At 41.3% G+C, this 14,483-nt stretch overlaps 1 protein-coding gene across 1 annotated transcript in view; it reads right to left on the minus strand.

Moving 5' to 3' along the window:
• The window catches only part of ASPH (aspartate beta-hydroxylase), a 222,555-nt gene that overhangs the window by 31,016 nt on the left and 177,056 nt on the right, over positions 1-14,483 (minus strand). Inside the window, exon 21 of the mRNA XM_043601141.1 lies at positions 12,545-12,682. Coding sequence (XP_043457076.1) covers positions 12,545-12,682 — 138 coding nt within the window. The remainder of the gene's footprint in view (positions 1-12,544; positions 12,683-14,483) is intronic.

Genomic DNA, 14,483 nt, shown 5'->3' on the forward strand with positions numbered 1-14,483 from the left:
ACGTTTTCAACTGCGGAGCCCCCTTTAGAAGGTTCCCTTTGAGTCATACCCCCTTCTAACTCTCCAAGTTCTCTGGACCCTACTGACATTGGGTTGTCATTTGTGTGTGTGTGTGTGAAGCCATCACCGGAATCCCCAAAGTTTAAAGTTTGATTTAGAAAAATAGGATTAAACTATTATGTTAATCTTAAGGAACTGCTTTGAGCCCTTCTTTATAGGACGATACCTACTTTCATATAAAATTGCTTATCTTCTTAATTTACAGCTTAATGCCGCTGTAAATCTGACACTCTTTCTTCTTTCCTAATCCACTTCATTTCAAAAGCAGTTCAGTGGAAACATTCAAATATTTAATTGCACAGACAGAAATGTTGAATAGACAGAAATGCTGAACCACTAACATATTACGGTATAAGTCTTATTTTTGTCAGGTTAACGTTATTCTTATACAATGGGTTTCTTAATTAAAAGCCACAGTCTGAAGGAAAACGACACAGAGAGTAGCGTTTTAATCAATCATTCTTATGCACTGTGTCATGCCATCAGAAAAATATTACCGGGCACTCCTCCAACTAATATAACTACAAAACGAGGAAGGGGAAACTTGTCTGTGATGCTATTTGCTTCAGAGCAGGTGCTCTGAATAACTCAGAAAAAGGATGCAAAACTTTTCCTTTGGCCCGTGATGAATGCAAAGAGGTATCAGGAAACACAAATACAAAAGGTGTATTTTAAACGATAGTTTTCAGCTGCCGTTCGCTGTTGTTGAGTTTTCAATGTTAGGACAGTGATTTCTATATTAGGAACGGAGTAATGTACATCAAAAAGCTAATCTCAAAAGGGAAGAGGAAAACTCTGACGGTATGGTGGCTTTTCTCTGGCCAGAAGAGATATTTTTTCTATTTATAACCTAGCAAAGACTTTAATCCATTTGTTTCAATTGCTATGTGAAATACCCCTAAAGCATTTATAGCTTTGATATTTGCGATTTGAGCAGCAACCTACATGCTTTTAATGAAAATACACCTAAAAGAGAAAACTCCATTGGGATATTTTTTCTCTAATTTTTTTTTCAATCAGTTGCCATAGCCTCTTACTACCCCCAGTGCACCCAGTTGCCAAATTGCAAACTACAGAAGGAGGGGAAACAATGAACATTCAACACAAGGAAAAAACACAGATAATGCATTGTCCCGTGCCTTCAAGAAAACTGTACAGTGAGAATAATTTAAATGGAAATGTGCTATCCATGATAGTTAATTGTCATATAAGGGCCAAAAGGATCCTAAAAAGATTTTGGCCAAAAATGGGGTGTGTGAGTGGCTCAGTCGGTTAATTAAGCCTCTGCCTTCGGCTCAGGTCATGATCTCAGTTTGTGAGTTCGAGCCCCGCGTCGGGCACTGTGCTGACAGCCCAAAGCCTGGAGCCTGCTTCAGATCCTGTCTCCATCTCTCTCTCCCCCTCCCCTGCCCATGCTCTGTCTCTCTCTCTCTCTCTGAAAAATAAACGTTAAAAAAATTTTTTTTTAATGTCAGCTACCTGATCTAGAAAGTTTCCACTTTAAGATGTTAATACCCAATCATGGATTGGGCATCTTTGCATGTTATGTAATTTGTACGTTATGAAACTAGACATTTTAGATAATGTGGCAACTCTAGAAATCCAAAATATATATAACTTGAAAGTGGAAGGAATATTGATGTGCAAGTGTTAAAATGGTCACTCGCCCCGGATTTCCTTACACAGCAGGCTCTCTCTTGTCACAGTCATTATTGGCAGACGGTCACCTTGAAATTACTTTCTTATTTGAAAGTCATAACCAGACACAACATTAACATTTTTACGAGGAAAGATAGTTAGCAAGTAATGCACTGAGTTTCAAACACAAGATGTCACACACTCTAAGATTCTGTGCTGCTGGGGACCCCGTGATCGATGCACAGGTCCTGCTTTTCTTCTTAAATAAAGAAGAACTTAAAGCAGGCAGGGCTGAAATCAAGAAGTCTAGGTAAATAGGATTTTGAAATACAGGACTGACAAAAAGGAGGACTTGAAACTAAGAGCAGACGCCAGTAACTCCGAGGGCAGAGTGGGCTACAGCGAAGGTATGGACTTTGGGGACAAAGATTTTCCTTCAAATCCCAGCCCTGCCAGCATTAAACATGAAACCATGGACAAACCTCATTTCTCTACTCCCTCCTTTACTCATACATAAGTGGGCACAGACACACCTATCTTGGAGAGTTCTGTAAAGATTAGAAGTACTATATACAAAAGCGCTCAGTGCATTGACTGCAAACACATACACTACAGCTGTTACATTATTATTTTGATAATACGCAATATTACCAAATTGCCTTTCCAAGCATTTTGGAAACTAAGAAGTATTTTCTATGAAAACAAGGTAACTAATTAAAATCACAAGTAATAACTAATACTTACTGAGCACTTCCTAGTGACTTTTTAAATCTGAACAGTCAGGGAACAAATCCCATTTCCACAGACACTGTGGATAATGAAATCAAAAGACACAGAGTGTTGCGCAATGTTACACAGCTAGCAAGGACTGGACCAAAATACCAGAATGAGGCAATGTGGCCACGGAGTCCTATGCTCTAAACTGCTTCACTCTGTGGTCTCACTGATGATTGTTAAGGTAGGTGTTTTTCATCAACCCCCCAGAAACCTATTTGTTTTTACTAAAAAAATTTTTTTTTACTTTTAAAAAAAATTTTTTTTAACGTTTTATTTATTTTTGAGAGAGGGAGAGACAGAGCATGAACAGGGGAGGGTCAGAGAGAGGGAGACACAGAATCTGAAACAGGCTCCAGGCTCTGAGCTGTCAGCACAGAGCCTGATGCGGGGCTCGAACTCACAGACCGCGAGATCATGACCTGAGCCGAAGTCGGCCGCTTAACCAACTGAGCCACCCAGGTGCCCCTTAAAAAATTTTTTTTAAAGTTTATTTATTTTTGACAGAGAGAGAGACAGAGCATGAGTGGGGGAGGGGCAGAGAGAGAGGGAGACACAGAATCCGAAGAAGGCTCCAGGCTCTGAGCTGTCAGCACAGAGCCCGACGCGGGGCGCAAACTCACAAACCATGAGATCATGACCTGAGCCCAAGTCAGACCCTTAACTGACTGAGCCACCCAGGCGCCCCCGAAACCTAATTATTTTTTAACATACTTGAACTACAATATAATATCACGGTTTCCTTTTTTAAAAAACAGATTTATTGAGCTATAACTCACATACCAAAATTCATTTGACTTTTATAATACAGTGGTTTTTAATATATTCACAGAGTTGTGCAACCATCAACTTTATTTTAGAACCTTTTCATCATGCCAAAAGTAAGTGCTTACCCATTAGCTGTCACTCCCTCATCCCATCTCCTCAGTCCCTAGCAATCACCAATCTACTTTCCGTCTCCATGCATTTGCCTAATCTGGACAGTTCACATAAATAGAATCACGCAAAATAGGTGGTCTTTTGTGACTGTTTTCTTCCACTCGGCGTAATGTTTTTTAGGGTTCATCCATGCTGTATCACGCATCAATACGTCATTTTTTTTTATTGCCATTGTGTAGTTATACCACATTTTGTTTACTCGTTCATTCCTCATTTAGATTGCTTCTACTTTTTTTGCTGTTATGAATAATGCTATTGCGAACATTGATGCACCGATTTTTGGACGAACGTACGTTTTCGTTTCTCTTGGGTATATACCTAGGAGTGGAAGTGCTGGGCCATTATTACCCTGTTTAGCTTTTTGAGGAACTGCCATACTGTTTTCCAAAGTGGCTGCATTACTTGACATTCCCAGCAGCCATGTTTGAAGGATCCAATTTCTTCTGGTACTTGCTAACACTTGCTAATGTTCATCTTTTTTGTTACAGCCATCCTAGTGGGTGTTAAGAGGTATCCTGTGGTTTTGATTTGCATTTCCCTAATGATGAATAACATTCACCATCTTTTTTTGTGCTTCTTGGCCATTCATAGATCTTCTTTGAAGAAATGTCTATTCAAATCTTTTCCCATTTTAAAACCGAGTTGTCTCTATATTTTAGAGTTAAGAGAGCTCTTAATATATTCTAGATACAAGTCCTTTGCCAGATAATGACTTGCAAATATCACCTCTCATTCTGTGGATTTTATTTTCACTTTATTGCTTGTGTTCTTTGAAACACAAAAGTGTAAGTTTTAATGAAATCTAATTTCTCTATTTTGACTTCTGTCATTGTGCTTTTGGTGTCATATCTAAAAAAAAACAACACTGCCTAACTCAATGTTATGAAATTAATTTCTATGTTTTCTTCTGCAAGTTTTATAGTTTTCCTTCTTACATTTAGGTCTATTTCCATTTTTGGTGTAGAGTATGAGGTAGCTTCATTTTTTTGCAGATTGATATTCAGTTGTCCAACCCGTCCTTTTGTGAAAAGACAATTCTTTCCCTGTTGCACTGTCTTGGCACCCTTATCAAAAAAGCAACTGGTCACAAATGTAAGACTCTCAGTTCTATTTTATTGATCTATATGTGCACCCTATGGCAGTTTTAAAAATCAGATGTAAGAAGAGTGACAAGGGAAAAAAATGTACTCTTTTATGTTTACCCATGGGGTTATATTTTGGAATCCTCTTTTTTCTTCATGTGGATTTAGGTCATCATCTAGTGTTTTCATTTCAACTTGAACATTTGCCTCTTGTTGGGGAGCTGGTCCACCAGCACGAAACTCTCCCAGTTTGTATTTCTCTAGGAATGTCTTCATTTCTCCTTTATGTTTGAGATTATTTTGCTAGCTATGGAATTCTTTTTATTTTTCTTTCTGCATTTAAATGTCATCCCACTACAGATACCATATGGTTTCACTCTTATGTGGATCCTGAGAAACTTAACAGGAATCCATGGGGGAGGGGAAGGAAAAAAAAAAAAAGAGGTTAGAGTGGGAGAGAGCCAAAGCATAAGAGACTGTTAAAAACTGAGAACAAACTGAGGGTTGATGGGGGGTGGGAGGGAGGGGAGGGTGGGTGATGGGTATTGAGGAGGGCACCTTTTGGGATGAGCACTGGGTGTTGTATGGAAACCAATTGGTCAATAAATTTCATATATATAAAAAAAAATTAAAAAAAAAATAAATGTCACCCCACTGCCTTTTGGACTCCGTGGTATCTAATAATCACTTAGCTAGTAATCATATTGAGGATCCCTTTTCCACAAGGAGTTCTCTTTCCCTCTGCACTTTCGAGAGACTCGCTGTGTTTTGGCTTCTGACAGCCCGAGAAGCGTCTAGAGTTTATCGTACCTGAAGCTCACTGAGCTTCTTGGATGTGTCACGTAAGCTCTTTCATCTAACTTGCTAGGCTTTTGGCCACTATTTCTTCCAATAATCTTTCCACCACCTCTCTTTCTTCTCTCCTTCTGAGGATCCCATTACACATGTATCGTTACACTTGACGGTGCACAAGAGATTGTGCTCTTCATTCTCTTTTCTTTCTGTTCCTTAGTATGAATAATCTTAATCAACCCAACTTCAAGTTTGATGATTATTTCTCCCATTAGCTCAAATCTGCTGCTAAGCCTTTCTGGTCATTTTACACTCAAGGTGTTAGTACTCTAACGCTCCAGATTTCCCATTTGGTTCCTTTCTATATTTCTATGTCTTTATTAATATCCTTTATTAAATGAACTATCACTGTCATAATTTCCTTTAATTCTTTAGATATGGTTTCTTTCAGTTATTGGGGCACATTTATAACATTGATTTAAAGTCTTTGTCTAGTAAGTTCAGCATCCAGGCCCCTCACGAACGGTTTCTATGGACCGTATTTTCCTGTAACATATATACTCTTCTGTTTCTTTGTGTGTTACGTAACTTTTGTTGAAACTGGACATTTTAGATAATGTGGCAACTCTAGAAATCAGATCTGCCCTCCTCCAATATTTGTTGTTGCTGATTTCCGTTGCTGTTGTTACTTGTTTGTTTGGTGACTTTCTCCGATTAATTCTCTTAAGTCTGTCACTCTATTGTCATGCATGACCACTAAAGCCTCTTCTGGGTTAGTTTGATGGTCAGCAAATACATGGTCAGAGATTTCACTGATTGAATTGAACTAGTAACTCTCCCCTCTTTATGGTGAGAGGCTCTGTGTGCGTTCTGGAGCATGCCTGCAACACCCAGGCAGTTTACAACTCTGCTTTATTCTTCACTTCTTGCCTCCGCGGAGCCTCAGTCAGCCAAAGGCAAAGGACTGTGATCCCCTTGATATTTCCCGGGCATGTACCCTAGAGTGTACACGCACTGGAATATACATCCCTGGCAATACGTCAGAGCTTTTCAAAGCCCCTCATGGGCATCTTGTTCATCAGATTTTCTTTGTCAAGCATTTTTCTTTGCCTCAGTTGGTACAACTGCTTTGGGCAGCTGTGGTATTTAAAAAATGGCCACTGATTGTTTTAACTAACATCCTGGGACAAAGCTGTACTTAAGAGCGAGATCAAATAATAACACTGTCCTGAGCAGCACAAGATACGTCAAATAATGGTAGTGCTCTGGATACGAAACTTTGCAAAATGCCCCAAACCTCATCTGGTGACAGTAATGTCCACAAGGCTGTGGTCTTCACAGCTAGAGTTGTAAGACGGCCAGTTTTCAAGGCTATCTGGCGGTGGGGAGGAATGGATGAGAATAAGTCAAGTTACTATCCCACAAATCCTTCTGTTCTTACTGAGGTTGAGCAGATTTTCTTGAATACATGTTCCTCAAATGGCTGCAACTCTTTGGTTAATGTACAGAGCTCTGCAGAAGTTGATTTCGATGTTTTTTCTCGGCGCTTTCATCACAGAGTTACAAAGATATTCCAAAATTCTTGGTCATTCCAAAATTCTGTCCCATCCCCCAACAGTTTATAAGAGTAATTAAATACTTGAAATTTCAACAGGAACTCTGAACACTCTAAATATCCTTACCTATCCTACAGTAAAAATTTCTAGGAAAGAATACCCTTGTCCCTTGTTCCTGAAATAGGGAGAGAAGATCTTTGTCTTCTCCAGGCAGCCCTCTGAGTGCAGTGGCCGTATGAGACAATTTCCCCTACATTCAGGAAAGGCCAAAAAGGATGCTCTTCTTTATAAAGAAAAGAAACTTTATTACAGAAACTTACACAACAAATCCCATTTGTGAGTACCTACCCTGTATCAGATACTGTGCTAATCACGCATGAATATGACAGACACAGCCCTGCCATCTTAGGGCATATGATCTCAGGGGGCTACAAGGAATTAAAGAGGCTGTTAGAATCCTGCGTAAGTACTTAAAAAGGATGTATAAGGTGCTTTTGGACACATGCAAGGAAGCACCTCTAACTTATCCTCCTAAAAGAAATGACCACTTCTCTAATATCTGAAGGATAAACAAAAATTGGCTGTAGAGGGGATAGAAAAGAAGGAGAAAATGAAGGGAGACAGGGGCGAGAGACTATCACATGGGATGGTCTGGGGGGAGGAGGAATTTTGGCTGAATTGAAAATAGTAAAGGGCAGTACTAAGAAATATGGACAGAGCAGTAAACCTGGGATTTTGGGAAAAGCTGAATCCCTGACCAAAACCATATAGTTGGAAAGGAGTATTAACCGTGGGATTACATGGTGAATTAACTTTCACATTGAATGCTAATGTCTCTAGGCAGCTGGAGATAGAACAAAATGAGTGAAAAACTCATTTGGGGAGCACAGCTTTGGTTGTAACAAGAAACTTTCATGGCAGTTGAACCAAAGCGAGGAAGGTTTTTTTTTTTTTAAGAAAATGAATGACAAGAAAGAGGAGAAAGCAGAGAACAGTGTTTGAATCTGAGTGCATGTCCACAGTCAGCAAGGGCACTGAACACTGGAGGTCACTGGTCCAAACATTTGATGTGTCTCCTCCTCCTTCCTGACAGAACCCTGATTTAGTTCAGATGAGGGAAACAAAGGCAGAAGGAAATGGTAGGTAAAATTAAATTTCTTTATAACCTGAAGCCCATTGACAAATATTTGAGGTAAATACAGAGTGAAACATTCCTCCAGGGACTCCCTACTCTCTTAATGTTAATGCTTCCCTAGAGGGAGAAAGGACTTCAGCTCGGCAATAGCAAGGCCCCCAGTATCTTGTGAGTCCGCTTTAGCATATGAAAGTCCTTTTGGAAACCTTCCTTTTTCCTTACCCTCTCCCAGCTCCCAGGTATATAATCAGTCACTCCTCACACCCCTGGTGCAGCTCTTTCTACCCACAACTCCTATCGCCCTGCTTTAATAAAACCACCTTTTTGAGTCAAAGGTGACTCGAATTCATTCTTGGCCGTCAGCTCCCGACCCCGCCACCACTCCAAAATCAGTTGGGTGTTCACTTCCTCTCAGATAATCCATTCAACTTAAGAGAAATCCGACCTCTCCCTGGCTTCAGGAGGTGATCTATTGGTTTAAAGATAATCTCACAGCCCCTTGCCAGTAATTCATCCAGAATGGAAATGTGACTTAACTAGCTCAATCAGACTGAAGGAAAATATTTTTGTTCCCTGGTTGGTGGAGAGGTACACTCTTTCTCCAGCTGGAAGCTTGCTGTCCCAGCCTGCTGCCAGCTACCTGGTCCCTCAGACTCCTTTGTAACTGTGAATGCCCATGTGACATGGTTATGACCACCAGGACAGGGTCTGCTAGGAGGTTTCTAGAATGCCATTTGGGCCTGGCGTGGTGGTTCAACAACGTTATGAAGCTCTCAAACACTTTCTAACCTTTTGTTTCAGGTGCTGCTGGCAGCCATCTTGACATAAGCCAGCACAAGGACGAAGCTAGCTGGGGAGGAAGCGAAGACACAAGAAAACCTTCTGCCTGGGTGCACAACCTCTAAAGTCTGCCCTACTGCTAGGCTTCCTTCACCGGAGTCCATCAAATTCCTTGTTACATAAGCCAGGTTCCAGTTGCGTTTCTGTTCCTTGAACTTGAAAGCATCCACAAAGCTACAGTTGGGAAATAAACTCACAAAGAGACCAGGAGATGAAAGATTAGATGGTAGAAAGAGAATCCGAAGAGCTCAGTGTGATACAACCTGAGACAGGATGAAATTTTACAATGGAAGGAACCGCTGACAGTGGTAAATGTGGTGGATTTATCCAGGAAGATGTTTGTCCTTTCCTATTTCTGCTTTGGATATAGAACCTCTTTATTTTTTTTTATTTTTTACATTTATTTATTTTTGGGACAGAGAGAGACAGAGCATGAACGGGGGAGGGGCAGAGAGAGAGGGAGACACAGAATCAGAAGCAGGCTCCAGGCTCTGAGCCATCAGCCCAGAGCCCCGACGCGGGGCTCGAACTCACGGACCGCGAGATCATGACCTGAGCTGAAGTTGGACGTTTAACCGACTGAGCCACCCAGGCGCCCCGTAGAACCTCTTTAAATACAACTGTACTCATCGTCACCATACCACGGTTTTCTGGCTTATTAAATATTTAAAATCTAACTGATGGTGGCCTCTTTACAATTGGATTATGATGATTATAGTGTGCTTTTACAAAGAAATTCAGAATAAATATAGTCGAGTAATGCTTATTTAATGTAAGTAAACTGAAGCCACCCTGAGCCTTTTTCTCCCCAAGTAGAAAAAACTCATCAGTGAAGACTTAGAAATCTTGCCTATTTTGTTCAAGATGTTCTTTAACAAACAACAACAACAGCAACATGGAAAAATGTAAAACCTAAAAGTGGGGAGAACGGTATAAACTTCCATGTGTCTATGACTCAGAGTCCAAAGTGATCAATATTTTGTTACTCTTGCTTTTCCTCTCACCTCTCCCGGGAGTAGCTACACTGGCTGGTGGTCAGAACAGCCCTCTAGTTCTCACCTACTTGCTTTCCCCCATCTGCATGGGAGGGGCAGCTGTCTGTCAGACTAGCATCACTGCCTGCAGTCTAGGCCAGCACAATGGTCCAACCTAATGTGCTTTCCAAAAGTGGACGTATTCTGAGTATAAATGAAGAGAAGGAGGAAAAGTAGCTGGGGGTAAGGGAAGGAACACATAGGTTCTGGAATGGAGGGAATGGAGGGAAAGCCAATATTGTATTAACGCCTCAAAAGAGGCTCAGGGCAAGAGATGATATTGTCTCTTAGCTCAATTACACCAGATGCCTGAAAAGGTGAAGCCATATATTTCTAGGGCCACTCATACTTTTGGAACCTGATGAGATCTAATGGAGGCCTGCCAACTTGAGCAGCCTTGCCCTGGGAGATATTTTCAAATGATATGATGATGAACTAGACTAATTATTAGTGACTGAATGGAACTCTAGTAATGTGCCAGTATCTATTAACTGTTATGATCCTTTGTTATACAGGATGCATCAAAACAAAACAAAACAAAACAAAACAAAACAAAACAGGGGGTGACCTGTGGATATATAATAGGATATATATTTGATCTTTGTCTCAGATTCCTGGCACTGAGCTCCTTAAAACCCTTAGGATTTCCTGAATTATAGGAGTGTCTTGTCATTTAAAGGAAGCCTTTTTGAGCAAAACTGAGTTTATGTTAATGAGGTGACTTAGAATGGGGCCCCCTGATAACCTCAGGATGGTCACCAAAAAGACCAAATGATTGAAGGGTTAGAACTTGTAGCCTCACCCACCAGCCCCCAGGACAGGGTAACAGGTATTGTCAATTAAGCTCTATAAAAACTTGAACAAGATTTGCTGAGCTTCTGTGTTGATGAAAGTGTCCACACACCAAGAGGCAGCAACATCCCAGTTCCCTGGGGACACAAGTTCCTGCACTCAGAACCTTCTGGACCTCATCCCAGGTACCTCTTTATCTGGCTGTTCATCTGTATCCTTTATAACAACCCCTTCACAATAAATGGATAAACCCAAGCAACCATTTCGGAGTTCTGTGAGCCACTCTGGCAAAGCAATCCAACCCAAGGAGGGAGTCGTGGGAAACTCCAATTCATGGCCAATCAAAGCACAGGTGGCAGCCTGAACTTGCAACTGGTGTCTGAAATGGGGGCAGTCTTGTGAGACTGGGCCCTTAACCTGTGGAACTTGATGCTCTCTCCAGGCAGACAGTGTCAGAACTGAGTTACATTTGTAGGACACTCAGTCAGTGTCCCCTGAGAACTGGAGAATTGCTTGACGGTGTTGGAAAACACGTACCGGAGATGTAAAATCAGCTGACTGAGCAGCAGAATGTTATGTCTGAACGACGTCTATATGGCAGTTAGATTCTCAAGCTGGACGGAAGCCCATCTAACCTATAAGGTAGATGACATCTTCTACATTTTGAGTAGAAAACAACATTATTAAAACTATGAATTAATTTACCTCCCACTTTATTAATACAGGTGAGAAGAAGAAAGAGCTTACCAAAGCAACAGTAAACTTCTGACCAGCCTCTACCAAAATCACAGACATTCTTACTGTTTGGATTTAATCTACCAAAACAAAAGCTTCCAATTTCTCTCTCTCCTTCTCTCTCTCTTTGGCATTAAATTGTTAGAATCACTTAGTGATTCTCTATCCTACAAATCTGCCACAACATTTTCTAAAAATATTGCCTTTTTTTTAATAGGCTCAGAAGTAGTAGTTCTCCAAATATAGCCCAGGGGTACCTAGGGTATTCCTTGCCCTTCAAGGGGGTCTGTAAGATCGAAACCATTTCCTTAACAATACAAGGATGTTATTTGCCCTTTTCATACCCAAATCTTTCACAGTGTACAATGGAATTTTCCAGATGCTACCTGACATATGATAATAATACCACTCTAAATGACATATATGTGAAGTAGATGTGAGAATCCTGTTTTGTATTAAGCCAGACATCAGAGATGTATAAAAATATAAAACAATTCCACTCTTCGTACTGCACATTTTTGTTTAGAAGACAAAGTTACTTTTTAAGTTATTTATATTAGCATGTAATGAAATGTTTTATTATCTTTAAAGAATTCATAGATAGTACATTTCTTTTTAGTGTTAATCTCGAATAGTTAGACTGACAGACACAACCCCCCATATACAGGCTCCTTGGGGTGCTCCGTAAGTTTTAAGAGCGTCAAGGGTTCCTAAAGTCAAAATGTTTGAGAACTGTTCTTCAAGAAAAATTCCTTTCTTCCCCGTCTAAACTGACCTTTTTTGGGTAACGGGAGAAAAGATTCTTTTCCAATCTTTTTTTTTCTTTCAAGTTTATTTTTATTTATTTCGAGACAGTGAGATAGAGAGCGAGCAGAGGAGGGGCAGAGAGAGAGGGAGACAGAATCCCAAGCAGGCTCCATACGGTCAGCATACAGCCTGATGAGGGCCTCGAACCTACAAACTGTGAGAGCATGACCTGAGCCGAGACCATGAGTCGGACGCTTAACCACCTGAGCCACCCAGGCGCCCCTCTTTCACCAGTCTTTTTGCAAATGTCACTGGATATAAAATCAATCTCCTCCCTGACATTGCTCTACATGGTAGGCATTCTCTGATTCTGAGTAGGAAACAGACAACGATTCGTGGGCACTCACGTGAAGCACTCACCTTCACCAATTCTGTGTAGCCCGTTTCTTTTGGGGTCCACCATGGCTGGGCTTTCAGTCCATGCACGTTGTAGAGGGAGCGCTGCCACACAGATGCAAAATGTCCCCTCTTGTGCCCAAGCTCGTACCACTTATAGGCCTGAAAGGACAAAGAGACTGAACTACGAATGAAGCATTTTTATTAATTTAAAACTACAGTGTCATTTTTTAAAAATTTTTTTATCGTTTTTTATTTATTTTTGAGACAGAGAGAGACAGAGCATGAACAGGGGAGGGTCAGAGAGAGGGAGACACAGAATCTGAAACAGGCTCCAGGCTCTGAGCTGTCAGCACACAGCCTGACGTGGGGCTCGAACTCACAGACCGCGAGATCGAGACCTGAGCTGAAGTCGGACGCTTAACCGACTGAGCCACCCAGGCGCCCCTAAAGTGTCGTTTTTGTAACATTTAAATAAACAGCTGCTAGTCAGGTGCCCAAATCTGTTAACACTGCCGAGAATATGATCATTTGATTGGGTTTCTGCTCATGACCCACGATGACAAATGCATGTATGCATTTTAGTTTCACTCTGAGGCTGTATGCTCTTGCAACGCAGGGTTCATGCTGCGATAACTGTGGTCTTCCTTGGAGTGTCCAGCACAGAGTCTAGGACATATTTGTCAAGCGGATAAATAACATAAGAAACCATAGAGGATTGTATCTTTTGGCTTTCATTTCTCAAGTTCTAAGTTTCCCTTAAAAGGAAAGGGCTAGGATTTTAATAATTTCTTCAAAGACGTTTGCATTTACTGAATCAGATTGCTAAAAAGAAATGTTACGTCTTTTCCCGTGCACTTTCTTTCCAAGTCCCCATTCCAGAAGCCGGCCCCGAGGTGGCGGAGCACAAACCCTCCATTAAACTAAGCAGACAGAAAGGAAATATCATTCTGAGCTGGCCATAAATATGGCGGTAGCCCACAGTGGACTTTTTTAAGGGGGAAGTTTTGTTCCTTTTTTGGGTTTTCTGCTGCCACGAGGAATAACATTTGTGGCTTTCATCTAGTTGTAACATGAGGCAACTTGCCTCCAAGAAGACTAGCCTTTTCAGGGACAGCTGGCTGCAGGGTATGCTGCTCCATATGTCTCCTTCGAGTGACACCCTCACCATATGCTCCCCAGGGGCCCTCCCCACGGGACTGCTGTACCGCGCAGTCTCCACTGTCTTCGGGGTGGAAGGCCCCCCGAGGGCTGTACTTACTAGTACTGCCTTCATGACTGCAAGTCTGCACTAACGGTTGCTTTGGAAGAGGGCGTTCGAATACAAATTCTGATCACTTAAACAGAGGCATTTAATGTCAGGTGGATGAAGAAGCTATGCAAAGAGAGTATTTCATAAAACTCCAGATAGACTTAATTAAAAAATATTTTTAAGCTTTATTGTTTTTAATTCCTTTTGGAGAGCAAGAGAGAGAGAGAGAGTGCATGGGAGGGGGAGAGAAAGGGGGAGAGAGTTCCAAGCAGGCTCCACGCTGTCAATGTGGAGCCTGACGTGGGGCTTGAACTGAGATCATGACCTAAGACGAGATCAAGAGTCGGACGCTCAACCGACTGAGCCATCCAGGCGCTCCAACGCCACATATACTTTAATGTAAAGAATAGTACCTTTTAAAGGTCTTAAAATTCTTCGGTCAAAATTTCCTTCACTAGAAAAATCAACTGTGATAACAGTACCACGTCATATGTTCAGTAACACTTTTCAGGTTATTGCTCACTTTTACATGTGCAATTGCATTTGATCTCTTTAAGAACCTCAAATATCTCCATTTTACAAATGTTGAAGCTAGTATTGAAAAAGGCTAAATATGTTGGGGCACCCGGGTGGCTCAGGTGGTGATCCCAGGGTTGTGGGACTGAGCCCTGTATCGGGCTCTGCACTGAGGGTGGGGCCTGCTTAAGACTT

This window comes from Prionailurus bengalensis, chromosome F2 (genome assembly GCF_016509475.1).
Source record: "Prionailurus bengalensis isolate Pbe53 chromosome F2, Fcat_Pben_1.1_paternal_pri, whole genome shotgun sequence".
Taxonomy (NCBI): domain Eukaryota; kingdom Metazoa; phylum Chordata; class Mammalia; order Carnivora; family Felidae; genus Prionailurus; species Prionailurus bengalensis.